This window comes from Pieris brassicae, chromosome 6, assembly GCF_905147105.1.
Source record: "Pieris brassicae chromosome 6, ilPieBrab1.1, whole genome shotgun sequence".
Lineage (NCBI taxonomy): Eukaryota > Metazoa > Arthropoda > Insecta > Lepidoptera > Pieridae > Pieris > Pieris brassicae.
This window is the reverse complement of record NC_059670.1, coordinates 17,814,156-17,830,609: the sequence shown is the minus strand read 5'-3', so window position 1 is coordinate 17,830,609 and position 16,454 is coordinate 17,814,156. Positions and strand designations below refer to the sequence as shown.

Genomic DNA, 16,454 nt, shown 5'->3' with positions numbered 1-16,454 from the left:
GTCTCGGAACTAGGAAGAAAAAAATCTTATGGCGAGAAATGAAGATTCCCGCTAGGACTCTGTCCCCTATTATAAAATAAGACCTGAAGCTTGGTGCTTACCGTCAATATACAGAATATAGCCTAAATCAATCTTTACAATTTAAGAGAGTGGATCTATCTAAACGCCTTCTGTCGCAATACGCAGGTAAAAAGCACAGAATTATCCTCTTTACCGATGAAAAAATTTTCACGATTGAAGAACACTACGTATAATAAACAAAATGATAAAGTGTATGCTCACAGTTCTAAAGAAACTGCCCAAGTGATTGGAAAGGTACAACGTGACCATCGTCCTACGTCAGTGATGGTTTCGTGGGGGGTGTCTTATCTAGGAGTTACAAAACTACATTCTTGTGAAGGAGTGAAAACTTCAGACAAAGTGTAGTGTACAGTCTTGGATCATGTTGTGAAACCTCTCAGCACTACTCTTTTTTAAAATAAACCTCCAACATTCCAGCAGGATTCTGCACTTGGTCACAAGGCTCGACCTTGACCAAGACTGGCTTGAAATCAACGTTTCGGACTTTATAAGAGCTGAAGACTGGCCCTCATGTAGCCAGACAGAGACAGAGCTAGAGGACATGGCCTGCTCTAAGTTTTCCATTTTGTAAAATGAGTGACGCGAACAGAAAAAAAACAGAAGAAAAAAACAAATGAGTGACGGTCATCGCAGCACAAATACATGAGTAAGTAGCTGTACAAATTTGAATCTGGAATTCCTTACCAAAGAGAAGAACATCGCGATTAAAGTGGCCAGTACGAAATACGCCAATTTCATATGTAAGGACCTAATATACGGCATCGTGTGAAATCATAGCACAAGAGGTTGGAACTTGTATATATATTATATACTGATTGGTTTATTTAATTGTACTAACATAAAATATTTGTAAACTACGACTACGTAATACACAATACAGTGTATTTTTAGCTGAACTATTTTCATGTAACTCAACAGTTTGAATAAATTTCGTTTCACTATGTTTTAAAATGTCATCTTTGTAACAAAAGATTTTGTCTTTGTAATCAAGAACTTGTTTCTTTAATTTTTTGTGTATTAGAGTTAAGATAATGCGTAAAGGATTCTACTCAACCTGAACGTGACGACGCTCACGTATTGCTCCGTTAAAATAGGCTTCTTACAAAAAGTTATTTCCGAATGACTGCGTGCGTAATAGGTAAATAATTAACATTGTCTACATACATAGACGCACACATTCTCCATGTTAAGCATTTCATCATATCATACACTTAAAATGGTAATTTATAATCCCTGTGATTCAAGTTTACAACCAGAGAGGGAAGCGACGAGTACAAAGACGAGACGACTTTAGTAAAACAACCGGCAAATGGTCGGGAATCTCATCCGACGTAAGTGACAGCGCCGCCTTTGGACACTCACTTTTTCTACTTTTTGCTAATATTTCGCTAATTTAGTTTTTGTCATAATAATAAATGTTGTGAGGTTACTGCTGAGAGAAGGTTAAATTAGGGAGTTTAGTACGTGGTAACACTTCTTTAATAAAGGTATCATCTCGCTACATAAAATATCTCCACGCGTAACGTTGTACGTGACCCAATTAAAAAGATTTTATTGTCTTAAGCTAGTTCAATCTAACGTTGAATTACCCACCAATTAAGCTTATCTGTACACAAGATTAATCGTTATAATTTCATGATTATATTAATTAAGACAAACAGTTTACATTACAAATATTAATTAAATACCAATAGTATTATAATACGTAAAGGTAGTTGAAGAAATGTAGAGCTAAGCACATCACAAGAGCAGCACGTGGTAGAAGTCGGACGCGGTTAGAAAAAGCCTCTCCCATAAGTCACGCTGAACTACGCGATATTTTATTTATTTATTTAGTTTAAAAGGGCACTTAATCTTAGACAGTAGTGCAGCATAAACGCATAACTACTCATCATCAATGTATGAGTTGTAAATAATGTTAATATATATATAAATCTCCTGTCACGATGTTTGTCCGCGATGGACTCCTAAACTACTTAACCGATTTTAAATTAAATTGGCACACCGTGAGCAGTCTGGTAAAACTTAAAAGATAGGATAGCTTAGATCTTTAATTATAGTCGCAATTTTATTTTATTGCAAATTATTTGTCTATAATTACTTGACAGTCACAATTATCTGTTAACTCCAAAAGATTCTAACAGATGTCGATACTTTTCGACTGGATTGAGTAAGTAATCAATAGATGGCACTGCTATGGTAAACCGACAAGCGTGTCATATAAGCTACAAATCAATAACCTGTGTTATTGAGGCTAAAGTATAAATTAAATTTATTTTTTAGTAAACGAAATACCGTGAAATTCAATTATTCCTACTTTTTGAATGTTTGGTGTTAGCATAGCCAACCACGTGTTACTTAGACCGAAGTGTAAATCAAATTCAAATTATAGTGACGATAATACAGTGAAATTATTCTTTCGTGTCACGGTATTAAGGCTAACTAAAATCACATTAAGGAGAAACGAAGTTCGCGGGGGCAGATAGTTTACTATATATTTTCACACGATGAGAACCGTCTATTATATTGTGAAGTTTGTATGTAAATATTATTTGGTTTTTCAGATGCTGGATCATCTAACAAGTCTACAGTACTCGGTCGAAAGTTACTGCGCAATGTTGTTACTTCCCTTAGTATTGCTTACTCAAGTGCGATACTTAAAGTTCTTGGTTCCTTTTTCTCTCCTAGCGAACGTCTGTTTGTTAATAACGTTTGCTATTACGTGCTTTTACACGTTTGGTGATTTACCGGATACAAGCAAAGTGAAATTAGCAGCTGGTATGGAAGGATGGCCTTTATTTATAAGGTATAAAAAATGGTTTTTATGTACTCTGTAAACTCATTAAATGTAAAAATCTTCTTATCTTTATTGCCGGCCAATATTAAAGAATTCATCAAAGATTAATCAAAAAATGGCAGAATTCACTTGAAACGTATTAATTTATACGATTATAAGTATACAAACTACGTCAGATATTAAAATATCGTTTAATTAACTGTATTCAACCTTAGAAAGTAAATAACCTTACGTTTGTTATTATCATTAATTTCTTTCCAGGACCTCTCAGAAGCCTTCTGGGACTTTAGGACTGATTGAATATCAATTTATTTTTGCTAATTACTCAAATATCGTTGTCTGGTCATTATACAAATGGGTGTATTTTTTTAACAATGATTACAACACGCACTAATCTACGAATCGTATTGCATACTAAAATTACTGATATTGTAATACCACCGCCCGAGAGTGTAAGAAGCCATGTCTATTCACAATGCCAGAGGCTCACGAGTGCGTTGCCGGCTTTTTCTACCTCACAATGTTTTTATGGTAAAAATATCAGAGAGCAGTGTTGACAGTGTCGTAGGTTCGATCTCCGGCTGTGCACTACATGACTTTCTTTATATTTGCGCATTTAACATTCGCTTAAACGGTGAAGGAGAACATCGAAACTAATCCAGGTTGGCTTAGAGCCAAAGATTGTGGGGGTGTGTCAGGCACAGGAGCCTGACCACCTACTTGACTATTAGATTGATAAATGATCATGAAACAGATACAGATCTGAGACCCTGTTAGATAGATTTTTAAATATTGACTCTGTGGTAAGTGACCATGAAATATAACCTTTATAAATTATTCTTAGCAAACTTGTTTCAGTACAGCAATATTTGCGATGGAGGGTATTAACGTCGTAATGCCAGTGGAAAACGAAATGAAGAAGCCCCAGGACTTTCTTGGCTGTCCAGGTGTTTTAAATATGACCATGGCACTTGTAGTCATACTTTATGGTGTCATGGGCATATTTGGCTACATGAAGTATGGAGAGGAAGTGCTTGGCAGCATTACATTGAATCTGCCCCAAGATGAAAAGTATGTATTTTATCTTTATATAATAGAGAGGGATTAAGATCTAGAACTGATTTTATATAATATTTCAAAATGGTCAGCTGTTGTTTTTTATATGAGTATTTTTTTCTAACATTTTTGCTAAGAGGCCATTTCTATTAATTACATCCATATTTAATTGTTTACTGATCTGTGGTATTGTGATCATATATCATGTTGGTGCCATTTTTATTCATAAATATAATCAGTTTGTGACGCAAAATTAAAATCGTATTAAATTATGAATGATAAGGGTTGCTTGTTAGTAGGTTTTTGGAACTAATTCATTTTGTTCTTGAAAATGGCAGATCAAAGTATCCATATGAGGATGTATGGTGACTATTGAGACAGGAGAAAGCGAGAGGCTACGACCATAGGTTGTGATCACTGCCTGCCCCTTTCGTAAACAGAAGTTATTTACATTACTTATAACTCTTTCATGAGCTTTATGGTCAGCTTTTTAATAATAATATACTAACATGATGATGCATTATTTTATCTAAACAAATAAATAAAAATAATAATAAATTTTTTCCTCTATAATAAATACATTAACCATATTTTTTTATTGGTTCATTATATTTCAAACTTTGTGTTGTGCAACTATGATCCCTAAAGCCGCGTAGATCGAATCGCGTCGATCAAATGAATTATTCATTATTTGTGCGCATCAAAGATTCGCCCATACGGCGAAGGAAAACATTGTGAGGATAGGCATCACATCAACCATAAAGTTGATGGCATGTGTTCATAATGATGGATAATATGTTACAAACAAATGGTTACTCAAAACTTACATCAACCAACTCAAACTTTGACAGTATCTGAAATTATGTAAGGTTTATGGATAACTAGACAGAGTAGATTGTGTCGACAATTTGCCTCTTGAACTGACATTCAAGTATGTAAATGCCTTAGTTAATAAATAAATTAGGTATGGAATGGGATACATATCAATACTTAATATTATGAACGATTTTGTTTTTAATCGCGATAATCTTTTGAATTATTTTTATTTCATTAATATTATAGTATCTAACCGATATATTTTATAAACATGTGAAATAAAAATAGAATGGAGGCGGTCTGGCAATTGTTTTTATATTACTACCTTACTACGTGAATATCATTAAACTTAGTTTATATAGATACTTTTTTTTATTGAAAAAAATATATATAGATATATATACTATATGTATATCCTTACTTATTTGCTTAGCATCTAACTAATCTGCCACGCTCAAATAAATCCCAAAATCCCCTTTTGGGGGCAGTCCTACGGTGTCCTAGAGAAATAGGCGTAAAATTGTTTCATTATTTAAATCGTAATATAAATTTTATATTGCTACACAGTAAAGTTTACTGGGAAGTCACACTCTCTTGAAATACAGTTATTACAGCAATATCTGGGACACATGTTTTTCATGTAACCAGTCTATATATAAATTATTATAGTTGTTCACTCATGCTATTACGTGTATACTCTGTGGTGTTTTTTAAATCATTATTTATTTTTTGCAATAATATGGTACAAAAATAATATGGTGGTACAATCGAAAGTTTGCCAATTCTGTCATACATAATGGCCTGCAAATATGTTTTAATATTTTTGGTAAATTACTGTAAACCTTGAGTGCCATTAAAAAAAGTGTTTTTCCACAGTTCCAGATTATTTTTGTCACAGCCAATTTCTCCCCAGGTCTTTTTTTTTATATGAGGGGAATGCATTTCCGCACTGAGTGTGGGACTCGCTCTTAAAGCCTTACCCACTAAACCCCTCCCACCAATCAGGTCACTGTAACTTGGGGTCGCGTAAGCATTCTACCAAGAGACCCCGTGACTGGCTGTTAAAGCAAACATCTTTCATTACATTGCAATCGCCATTCAAGTCTTTACAGTAGGGTTGCAATTTCTTGCACCCAACACGTGATTCGCCGGCATGTTCTCGCTCGCACATACAACGCAATGTGGTGCATCGTCACATGTGACAGATTTGTGTCCAGCTTTTCCGCACCTATAGCACAGATTGCTACGGTCCACAGTGGATGAGCAAGACGCCCGTGTGTGCCCTAATTCCAAACAATTATAGCAGCGCAGTGGGGGCGCTTTTAAAAGAACTACCTCCACCAAACTCCATCCAATTATGCACTCTCCTTCCAGAATTATTTTTGCTATTGCGACCGGGCATTGTACAAGCAAACTTCTTGTTCTGTAACCCCTTTCAATGTCTTTACACCTTATCAACTCTGCTGCGCAGTTTGCCTTATTCGACAAGGCAGCAATTACATCTTCGGCAGTAACTGCGTCGTCAAGACCTTTAACCCTCAGACACACCGTTTTTTCTGGCCTACTAACATTCGCCATTGTAGATGATTCTTCCTGTAACTCTGATTCCGGCACAATGCATGGTGTCGCTTTTAATGCTTCACGTACCTTACTCAAGCCTACAGTAGCAACTTGGATAGTTTTTCTCCATTGTGTTTCCTCTGTTTCCGTGTCTGAACATGTCATCTCCCCGGAAGGTAGACAAGACTCATTTGAAAATCTTCCATTTTAAACAATTGTGTGTTAAACACAATGAAAGCAACAATATTGTTCAACTAATTTGCCTTCATTACTAAATGACGGTAGCTTACGCCTACCGACATTTTAAACCACTCACTAATACGCGTACTCAACGGAATATTGTATCACGCCCACTCGCTCGGAGCACTCAACCGGCAACACGTCTTATCTGGTCGAGCGCCCGACGCCATCCTTATCCCCATGTCTACTTCGACTGACGTTTATTCCCATTGACTTAAAAATATGTGTGTTTTTGTAAACGAATAAGGACATTTCTAAAATATACATATAGGGAACTGATACCATTTTCAGTTTCTTTGCGCAACTATAAAGATAGTTTACTCCACAAATTGCTCTAATACATATATTCTCTATGATTCTGTGGTATAGCAGGTGTTATAATTATTATTAGTTAAATTATTAAATAATAAAGTCATATATATTTTATTTAGGTATTTTAAATTAAAATAAGACAAGTTATAAAATATATTGCGTGGGTAAACGCTTCTAACTTTGAGGTGTAAGTTCAAACTCGTATATTAATTATGTGCTATAGAAAATTCCCCCCAGCCTTGAATGAAGGAATTTTGATTGATTAGATGTTGTCCGTCGCTATTTCGATTTGGTTTAATATTGTTTCATATATTAACTTATTAACGTACTAAATACCAAAGATGAGTAAAAGCTTTATTGACTGTTTAGAATTTTTCTTAAAGTAAATTTCGTTTTTTTTTATATATTTAAATAATACGTTTACTTTTCAAGACCGCTGCAAAGAAATGAGTTAAGACAATTAAAGTAATTACTAATTTATTTTACTTGTTGTTAATACTTTAATTGTCTTTCGTAATGGATACTATATTATAGAGCTATATATATATATATTGTAGAGCTATTCTGAATTTAGTGCTCTTTTATCAAGCTTTAAGTTAGTACTAGCATTTCTCATATTTACAACAGTATGTGGCGTTTAACAGACACTGGCTTGAATCTGCGACTCTTATCACTAATGACTAAGGAAAATATTATATTATTTATCTTTTTTACGCGGATTACGAACCAGTAGAAACAGCATCTTTACTACAATAGATACGATACGGTACTCATTCACATTGTTAGGCAGTTTGTGCGTACGCTCGTCGGCTCTGTGAAACAGTGTACGCTTAAGCTGTTTGTTTATTTATTTATATTTGCTAATATTGATACTAAAAATGGTATTGAAGTTGTACTTAAATACTAACTAAAATGGATCTGTGTTACCGTAATCGAAGGTCAAGACTATTGTATTGGTTGTAGCACCATTGATATCTTTTTCACGTGAAGCATTGTACGTATATAATAGTTGCTACAAACATCTAGTTACAAAAACTTATCAATTTAAATTTAAGCGTTACATAAAAGGAGATTTGCTTATATTGATTTTAGATACTCTCTGTTACACCTAACAGCTTAAATATCTTATTTCAAAAACTTTATGATATAAATTATAATTAAAGTACTTTTTGACGTTTTGAAATGTACCTAGATAGCTACTAAGACTTCAGTTCAAGTGCATCTTCCGATATCTTTATCGTTTAAATTGTCTAAATATAGGGATGAAATAGAGGCAATATTATTAATACAACTCGGCAAATGAAAGACTAAAAATTTCAAAATTGAGTCTATGTGACTGGGTTTATTTTACATTTATTTTATTTTAATCCAGGTACTGTTATCGCACCCTGTTTAGAGCGTCGGCCAGGTTGTGAAGTCGCTTCATATAAACTCTCATCTACATTTGTCCATCTAATAGGACTCACCTATTAGTAAAATATAAAAGCATTATCTATATATAAAAATGAATCCCTATTTCCCTTGGTCGCAGCATCACGCGTGAACGGCCGGACCGATTTCGATAAAAAAAATTTGTCGTGTTTGTTATTGTTAAGGCTCTTATGAAATAAAAAATTGCTAGGAATTAGAAAATTTAAGAATACTTGACCACCATATTAAGTAATCATGGCTTATGTAGGCTATTTTTTTTTCAATTTATTCAAACTTTTTTGATACAACCTTATGGCGTTGAATATATCATTGACAGAATGCGTGCTGCAAATATCGTTAAAGAGGATGTAAGAAAAATGAATATAGTTAAAAAAATGCTTCGATTGGAGTTGTTATATTGATAAAATACATATAAAATAATTACAGTCACTAATTGTTTGTGGCATTATCTTGAAAATCCATGTTTTTCACATGGCCTATATGTCGCCTGTGCGCATGTCGGTACGCACGTGTGTACGCACCAACAAAACTATTTAAATAAAAAGTATAGAAAAGCAACCAAATAATGTTGTATATAATAAAGCATTTTTAGTTAATTATACCAATTCGAAATTAATATTCATAGTTAAGATAGGACAACGTGTGTTGGTGTGACGGTGTGTCGGCTAGTCTTGTATTATGCTTACATTTGCCTTAATAAAGCTATCGTACAGTTCTGTATCACTTTATTTGTAGTATAATTATGTTTTGCACTTTTCAAGTCATTATTTTAAGTTTACTTTAATATAATATTTCTACTGATTGAACGAAATTACAATACGTAAGCAGTGTAATAAGTTTTATTCATACAATATAGGATTGACATTCGTTAGCCGGACTTATGCCTCAAAGACACCCTTTGCGTTTCTGCATCATTAAATTCTCGGTTAAGGTTCTTTAAAGTCTTCTTATTTACTTAATTTACAGAGCGTTTTGTCAAAATTTACATAAGAACTTTCATTAGATTTATTCGTTCTCCATACAGATTAAAATCCATTACCCCAAGTAATTCCTTTTCCAAATTCACGCTTAACGCTGAATATTAATTAAACCCTTTTAAGCTCAGTATTATAACTCGATTACAGGATAAGATACGTATATGTCACCGGAATATTACAAAATCCACAGTTAATACACAATTAAAGTTTATAAATTTCCTAGTAACTCACGCGTAAAATAATAAGTAAGCGATAACCAAACGGCATGTGCGCAAATCAAACAAATCAGATTGTTGAATAAGTCACTAAACCAACCTAAGTTTATAGGAAAATCGTATTACTGGACGATGTAAACAATTCTATCTCTCGTATAGTTAACTGGTTTAATGTAAATAACTTACTGCTTAATGAGAATAAAAGAAAAAGTTAAAATTAGATTTACAACTACTAGCGTAAAGCTATATTGCTAACCTGAAAGTTACGGATAGTGAACTAAACTAAGTTGACAAAACTGTTTTTCTAGACATAACAATAGATAGTAAACTCCAGTGGGTTCAGCTCTGCAGCATATGCAGTAATGAAAATCCGACAGTTTACTGATAAGGATAAGGCTAAAATTGTGTATCATAGCTATTAACATAGCGTTATGTTGTACGGTATTCTAATGGGGTGCTGCTGCAGAGGTTCAATCCATATTTGTGCTGCAGAAGCGGGCTGTTCGGGGTTTTTTTTGTTTTCCCAAAGGAGTCGGTACGGAATAAGTTTAAGGAATTAAATATTATGACACTAACTGGCCAATATATGCTTGGAGCCTTGTTGTTTACAAAAAAATATAAACGATTTTAAAACAAAAAGTCACCATTTGTTTTAGCAGTATAATACTCGTAACAGAACCTGAGTGCACGACCAACCAGACTCCATAATATAAACCGTGATTTTTACAACAAACTCTTGGGAGTTTAATGGGAGGAGAGCGAAATTAGAGAATTGTCACTAAATAAATTCAAAGCCCTCGTTAAACGTAAATCAATCAATAAAGCTTTTTATAAATTTGACGAATATTTAAATGATCCTACTCCTTGGGATTGATTTGCTCTAGTTCAAACAATTAATATGATTCAAAACTTAGCGATTAAATAGAGTGGCAGAAAGTTTCTTGCTAGTTCTTCTTGCCCGCTCTACGCCCTTGACTTGCGAACTGGTAGTAAATATAAATTTACAACTAATTTAACTTATTTTCTGACGTTCATAAGTACACTTATGAACGTCATGAACACTTGTTTACCTATATGAATAAAGTTAGGTTGAGTTTGACTTTAAGATAACCGTTAAGAATCTTACGGGATATACGCTAGTTCATAAATTTACCACGAGACGTCGCAAATATTAATCAATTTGCGAAAATGTGGGCGTAAAATAATACAATTTATCTCTCGTTACCTACGAAAGTTTATAACTAACTAACTAACTTACTTGCGGATTTTGATATATTCCGGTGACATATACGTACATATGAAATATAACGATTATGGTAGCTAATGAATAGGAATCATTATAAAATTAAAATTTACTTTTTTCCGCTCTATTCCGCTAGCGCTAGAGCGGAATTTTTTCTGTCGATTTTTTGGCGATACATATATATGTATGTAGCACTCGAAAGTCCTTTCAGCAGGATATTAAAAACAAGATTCTCATTTAAATTACCCATACATCGCCGAACTGATATTAAATGATTAATAATTTGTAAACAAACCCAAAAAATTTAACAGTAAAAATAAGTGACCACCATATTTACACAGTTTTATATTAGTACACCGAATTTCAAAATGAGGATTTATATGTTGTATATTTTTTTCCATCACAGACTATAAACGTCTTAAATCAACTAGAAATGTTATCTATAAACCAATTACCCTAAAAATCAAAGTGAAACTGAAAAAAAGAGCCAGAAACCCTTTGTTTCGAGACTTTTGAACTGGATTTTTACTATTTTCGCGAGACTGAGAATGAGTAACTAACTTGGGTTTTAAAGTAGTAAATATGACTTCAAAATATTTATTATGATTATTCTTCCTTAAAAATCAAGAGTAGACGATTTAATTACTTATTTATTAATTTAAATTTAAAAAGAAACCTAAAAAATATTAAAATAATGAAAAAATTACTAAATATTTTGGCTCTAACTAACAATAGCACTTTTGTCAGTTCACTTAACATAATGAGTTAAAAAAGTCGTTAAACTATGTAATTTATCGAAAAATGCATGCCCTTTTAGAAGGTTAGTTCTAGGCGTGGGCACATAGAGTAAGGGCGGACATTGACGCTTATGGACGTACCCATCAGACACGTTTATACTACCCACAGAACCTTGAATAAATTAGGTCGGATACACGTAGGAGTGAAAAGGGTACCTCCACACCTTACAACCTAAAGGCACACCTAGCCTCGAAATTCTTTTTTGCTTGCTCCAAGATCATATTTTCATAGGTAGCCCAAACTGCACATTTATGCTCCAAATGACTTCTCACCAGTACATTATATAACACTCTCACAGAGGTGACACTCATGAAATCCTTTGATAGTCAAGCCAAGCTTTTCATAGGATTTTCGAAAGCCGACCTCCACTATACCACTAATAATAATGTCATTATCCACCGTGTTATCAAGTCCAACAGATTATTTGTCCGCAGGCCTGGACTATTGTCAACTTGAATTCAGCAATCGGTCTACAATCGCATATCTATCCGGTCCCGGTATTCCCTTTGCAACTGACTTGATATTACATTTGTGCTGGAAAAATACTTGATTTTAAACAAGTGCTATATATAGTCGGTGAATTCTTTCAGTATCTAATCAAACCCGCAAATCATCAGTGAAATCGTCTAAATAAAAACGGGCGCCACTAGTCTCATACGCTGCTGCTGTATTCCTATTAAGTTGTTCCACAACAACTCTTTTTTCTAAATTTTAGAAATGTTTTCAGCACCCTGAATTATGATTTATGGCTGTCTCAAGAGAGGGACTGTCACCAGTAATTTGAAAACTTACGTAAAGTTTTCAGGAGGATGAAACATTTTATCAGCTTGTAACTATATGAGTAACATTTTTATTTCATTTATTCAAAATCAGAAGAAAAGTTAGATTTAAATTGATACTTTATTTAAATAAATTTTTGATGTTGCATTATTGAACTTATTTGTAAAAAGTTGTAAATAATTGTAACTCAAAAATGGTTCTCTTATAATCTATATACAGTGAAATCCGCTTAAAATCAATTTCGCAGGGTTAAATAACATTAAATACGTAGTGTAATTATATTTGCATTATTTAAAATAATTACTTATTTTGGTTTGACAGAAAGATTTTAATGCATTAGCAATTAAAATAATTTCAACTTAATTCATCTTTTGCAGTGCGTCTTCGTTTTATCCAAAAAAGCTACATAGTGTCTTAAATCATTAACAGCTGATAATACTTGGGCGTTTGACAAAACCGGAGTTGACCCATCTTCGTCTTCATCCTTACTACTTAGGGCCTTTTTATTTGATTGAATTTCGTATGGTGCGACATTGTCATCAATGGAAGAATATCCAGGAAAACCCTGCAGTATCTCGGGTTCTTCACGAGCGGCTCCCCGCCCGCTTTGCCTTAGCCCTTTTTGAGGGCTCTCGTTAGAGCGCTCGGATAGACCTCTCGGCTCGGGCTCGGGCGTATTAAACGGAATGACGAACGTATTAAGCGTTAAGAAATATAGGAAAATACGTCTCAGAAACTGGCCTAAAGTGGTGTATTATGCGAGAAATCGTATTAAGCGTGATCGTCTTAAACGATTACGATTATCGGGTTTTACTTTATGTTATATCACCTCTTAACGGGACAACCAAACGTCAACGGGAACGTTGAATTACTGACAACCCTGTAAATCCCGTGTTCTAAGAAAAATCAGGGTTCAAGTTAAGTTTCATGGATTATGATCTACTGGAAAATAATCCGTCACATGATAAGCCTTTGCTCACACATTTTCGACAGATAACTTTTAATCTAAAGACAATTGTGTGCTACACAATAGTTAATCTATTGTTACGGAGACGGGTCGACTGCAATGTTTCTAGATTTTTCCACTAGTTAGAGAACTTTTCAGCAGGCTGTAATATGATTTCTGACCGTTTCAGGAGAGGGTCAATCACTTATTAGAAAATTGTAATTTCCATAATGTTACCCTAGTTTTCAGGAAGCTGAAACCTTTTTTCAGTCGGTTTCAGACATGTGTAGTATAGTGGTGGAGTTTTCAGGAGACCCGTTTTCAGGCGTTTTCAGGCCTAGGTTTATTATTATTATTTATTATACCCCTTTGATGATGGAATATTCTAGACCAAACTTTCTAGGTGTGAGGCAAGGACGAAATAATACGAGAGAGAGAGAGAGAGAAGATCAGAACTTTCTCGAAACTAGACTGAGCACTCTAGAACGCTGTACGACAAGGACGGAGTAACGTGCGAAAGAGACAAAGAGTGCGGACGTTCTAGAATTGTGCAATCGCTACTCAGTAGCTAGCCCGCCTAGAGAGTTCTCGAATATTGTTTAGAATTATTACCAGGGATATATAAGCGAGCCGAAATGCGACTAGTCACTTAGTTTTGAATGCGATAACAAGAGTGAAACACCGAAGCGATAAAGTGCGAATGAAGTGCTAAAGTACTGTGTGAAGTGTGCATAAGTGAAGTAATTAGTGACTATTTTTGTGTGTGTTATAAGTGCACTTCTGCGATTAATTTGTGTTTATAAATTCCTTGTTGATTACCAAGAAATAAACCCTTGAAGAAATCTACGGCATTTTCTATCCGATCCCTTAGCTCGTAACACTATTTTAAAACTATACATACCACTAATGAATATATCTTGCTTGATTAGTTCGTATACTAGGTTCTTGAATTCCAGAATAAATAGTATGGAAATAAAGTTAGGGCTGTCTAATAAATAAGAAAACCGGGTAATTGCAGGTATAAATACAATACAGCTAGCTATTAACAAAGACAGTTGTAAATTTATTCGTAATAAACAAAGTTTAAAATGCTTACTTGAAATTGCAATTTGTTTATTTGTTTTTTTATGCACTATGTATAACGTTGTATACTTGGGTAAGAAAAAACTTTTTTTTATTATATGGTTAAGAGCTAGGGGATAGAAAACGCCGTAGATTTATTCAAGGGTTTATTTCTTGATAAATCAATGAGGAATTTATGGGCACAAATTAATTGCAGAGATTTACTAATAACACACAAAAACACAGTCACTAATTACTTCACTTATCCACACTTCCCACTGTACTTTATCACTTGTATTCACTTTATTCGCACTTTATCGTTTCGGTGTTTCTCTCTTGTTATCGCATTCAAAACTAAAGGTCACTAGTCGCGTTTCGGCTCGCTTATATATCCCTGGGAATAATTCTAAACAAAATTCGAGAACTCAGGGGTTTCAGCTTCCTGAAAACTAGGTTAACATTATGGAAATTACAATCTTCTAATATGTGATTGACCCTCTCCTGAAACGGTCAGAAATCATATCATAGCCTGCTGAAAAGTTCTCTAACTAGTGGAAAAATCTAGAAACATTGCAGTCGACCCGTCTCCGTAACAATATTATGACTATCCGAGCCCTGGAATTTCTTCCCTGTGTGCAGGAAGAAACTTCTGTGTTTCTTTTAACCGTCAAAGACCCGCTTTTTTCGCCAGGAATGGATCCCATAATATTTAAGTTATTAAAGGCAGTTAATAATGTAATGAATTATCAAATAACAAGATAGCTCCATGTAAATAATAAAATTAAAAATAAAAGTTCTTTACTGGATTTAACTGTTGGGCAAATACATTCAAACCCTTTAAAAGACATACTGCAAAACAAACATTTCGTATTTATTATAAATTCCACCTGGATATTGCAAATATCAACTCACACTACATTCACCATTATTAAATAAAGATTGCATTAAAAAGCAGTCGTAAAATAAAACTCCTAATAAAATATAACTAAATGGCGCCCATAACAACCGCCAATTGTTCGAGATGTGTGTGTTATTCACTTCTTCTACATAAATTTAAATTATTAGATCCTGTTTTAATAAGATAACAAAACTGTCTATGTTATATATTTATTGATTTAAGTTAGACTAAATATAAATTAGATCGAGTTTAAATTTACATTTAGCTCTCTTTCATTTATAATAGATATAACAATAGCTTTTACGGTAACATTTTTCATTTTTGTTTAGAAAAAAAACTGTATTCCAAAGAATTAAAAAAAATATTTTGTACTTCAATTAGACACGTTTGGTATTAAATTAATAACAATATAAAACAGGTATTTCAATACAACAACTATTTTTTAGAAGTCGCTTTGATATTGTATTTTTTTTCAGTTTGGCTTTGACAGCCAAAGTGTTGGTTGCAATCGCTGTGTTCTTCACATACGGCTTGCAAATGTACGCACCTATGGATATCCTATGGTTAAGGATCGGATCCAGAGTTGGACAGAAGTACCACAATCTAGGCCAGATAATACTTCGAACAGTAAGCGTAACCCTAACAGGTAATTTTTTAAATCTAATCTCTTTAAAAGTGGCTTTCTGCTTAAACAATGGATTCCGCCAAAATTCAATAGTAAAGAGGGAATATATTTTTGAGGCATGGGCTAAACACAAGGCTACCTAGGAACAGCGTGTGTCTACTACCTGTGTTTGTAACCTTTTTACATTCAAATCGTACTGTATTAATGTAAATTATCCCGTGGTAATTATTTAAAAAATCCTATGCCGAAACGATGTTGAGGAATACCTCAATTACTACATCTATGAAATAACCATACTTAATACTAATATAATAAACGGTAACTCTCTAGCTAATCCTTTCAATATCACAATCAAGTATACATATATGAAGGCAAACATCATGATCCTCATGTTCCGGCATGCCTCAAAAATCTATGAAATGTTAGACAAAGAAGGGTGATTGCTTACCTAATAATAATGATGGAAGAAAGGGATGTCATTTGAGGCAAAATAAATGTATAATATCTCAATTTAGGTAACAAAAACTCTCTTTACGATTTAGCAATACATAGTCGCCCACTTTATTGTATTTAATTTGCGTAAGACTCCATAATTTTCAATATTCACGAGCCACAAA

At 33.8% G+C, this 16,454-nt stretch overlaps 1 protein-coding gene across 7 annotated transcripts in view; it reads left to right on the top strand.

Annotated features, from left to right (window-relative positions):
- LOC123710602 (proton-coupled amino acid transporter-like protein pathetic) overlaps positions 1 to 16,454 on the top strand; it is a 57,971-nt gene that overhangs the window by 30,970 nt on the left and 10,547 nt on the right. For 6 of the 7 annotated variants that reach the window (XR_006753850.1, XM_045662616.1, XM_045662617.1 and 3 more), the window contains exons 6-8: positions 2,646 to 2,887; positions 3,737 to 3,949; positions 15,689 to 15,858. Coding sequence is in view for 6 of the 7 variants with exons in the window: in XM_045662616.1 (XP_045518572.1) it covers positions 2,646 to 2,887; positions 3,737 to 3,949; positions 15,689 to 15,858 (625 nt within the window). In the remaining variant the exon portion in view is untranslated. Of the gene's footprint in view, positions 1 to 2,645; positions 2,888 to 3,736; positions 3,950 to 4,272; positions 4,367 to 15,688; positions 15,859 to 16,454 lie in introns of those variants that run through there. The other variant, XM_045662622.1, reaches the window with a different exon arrangement.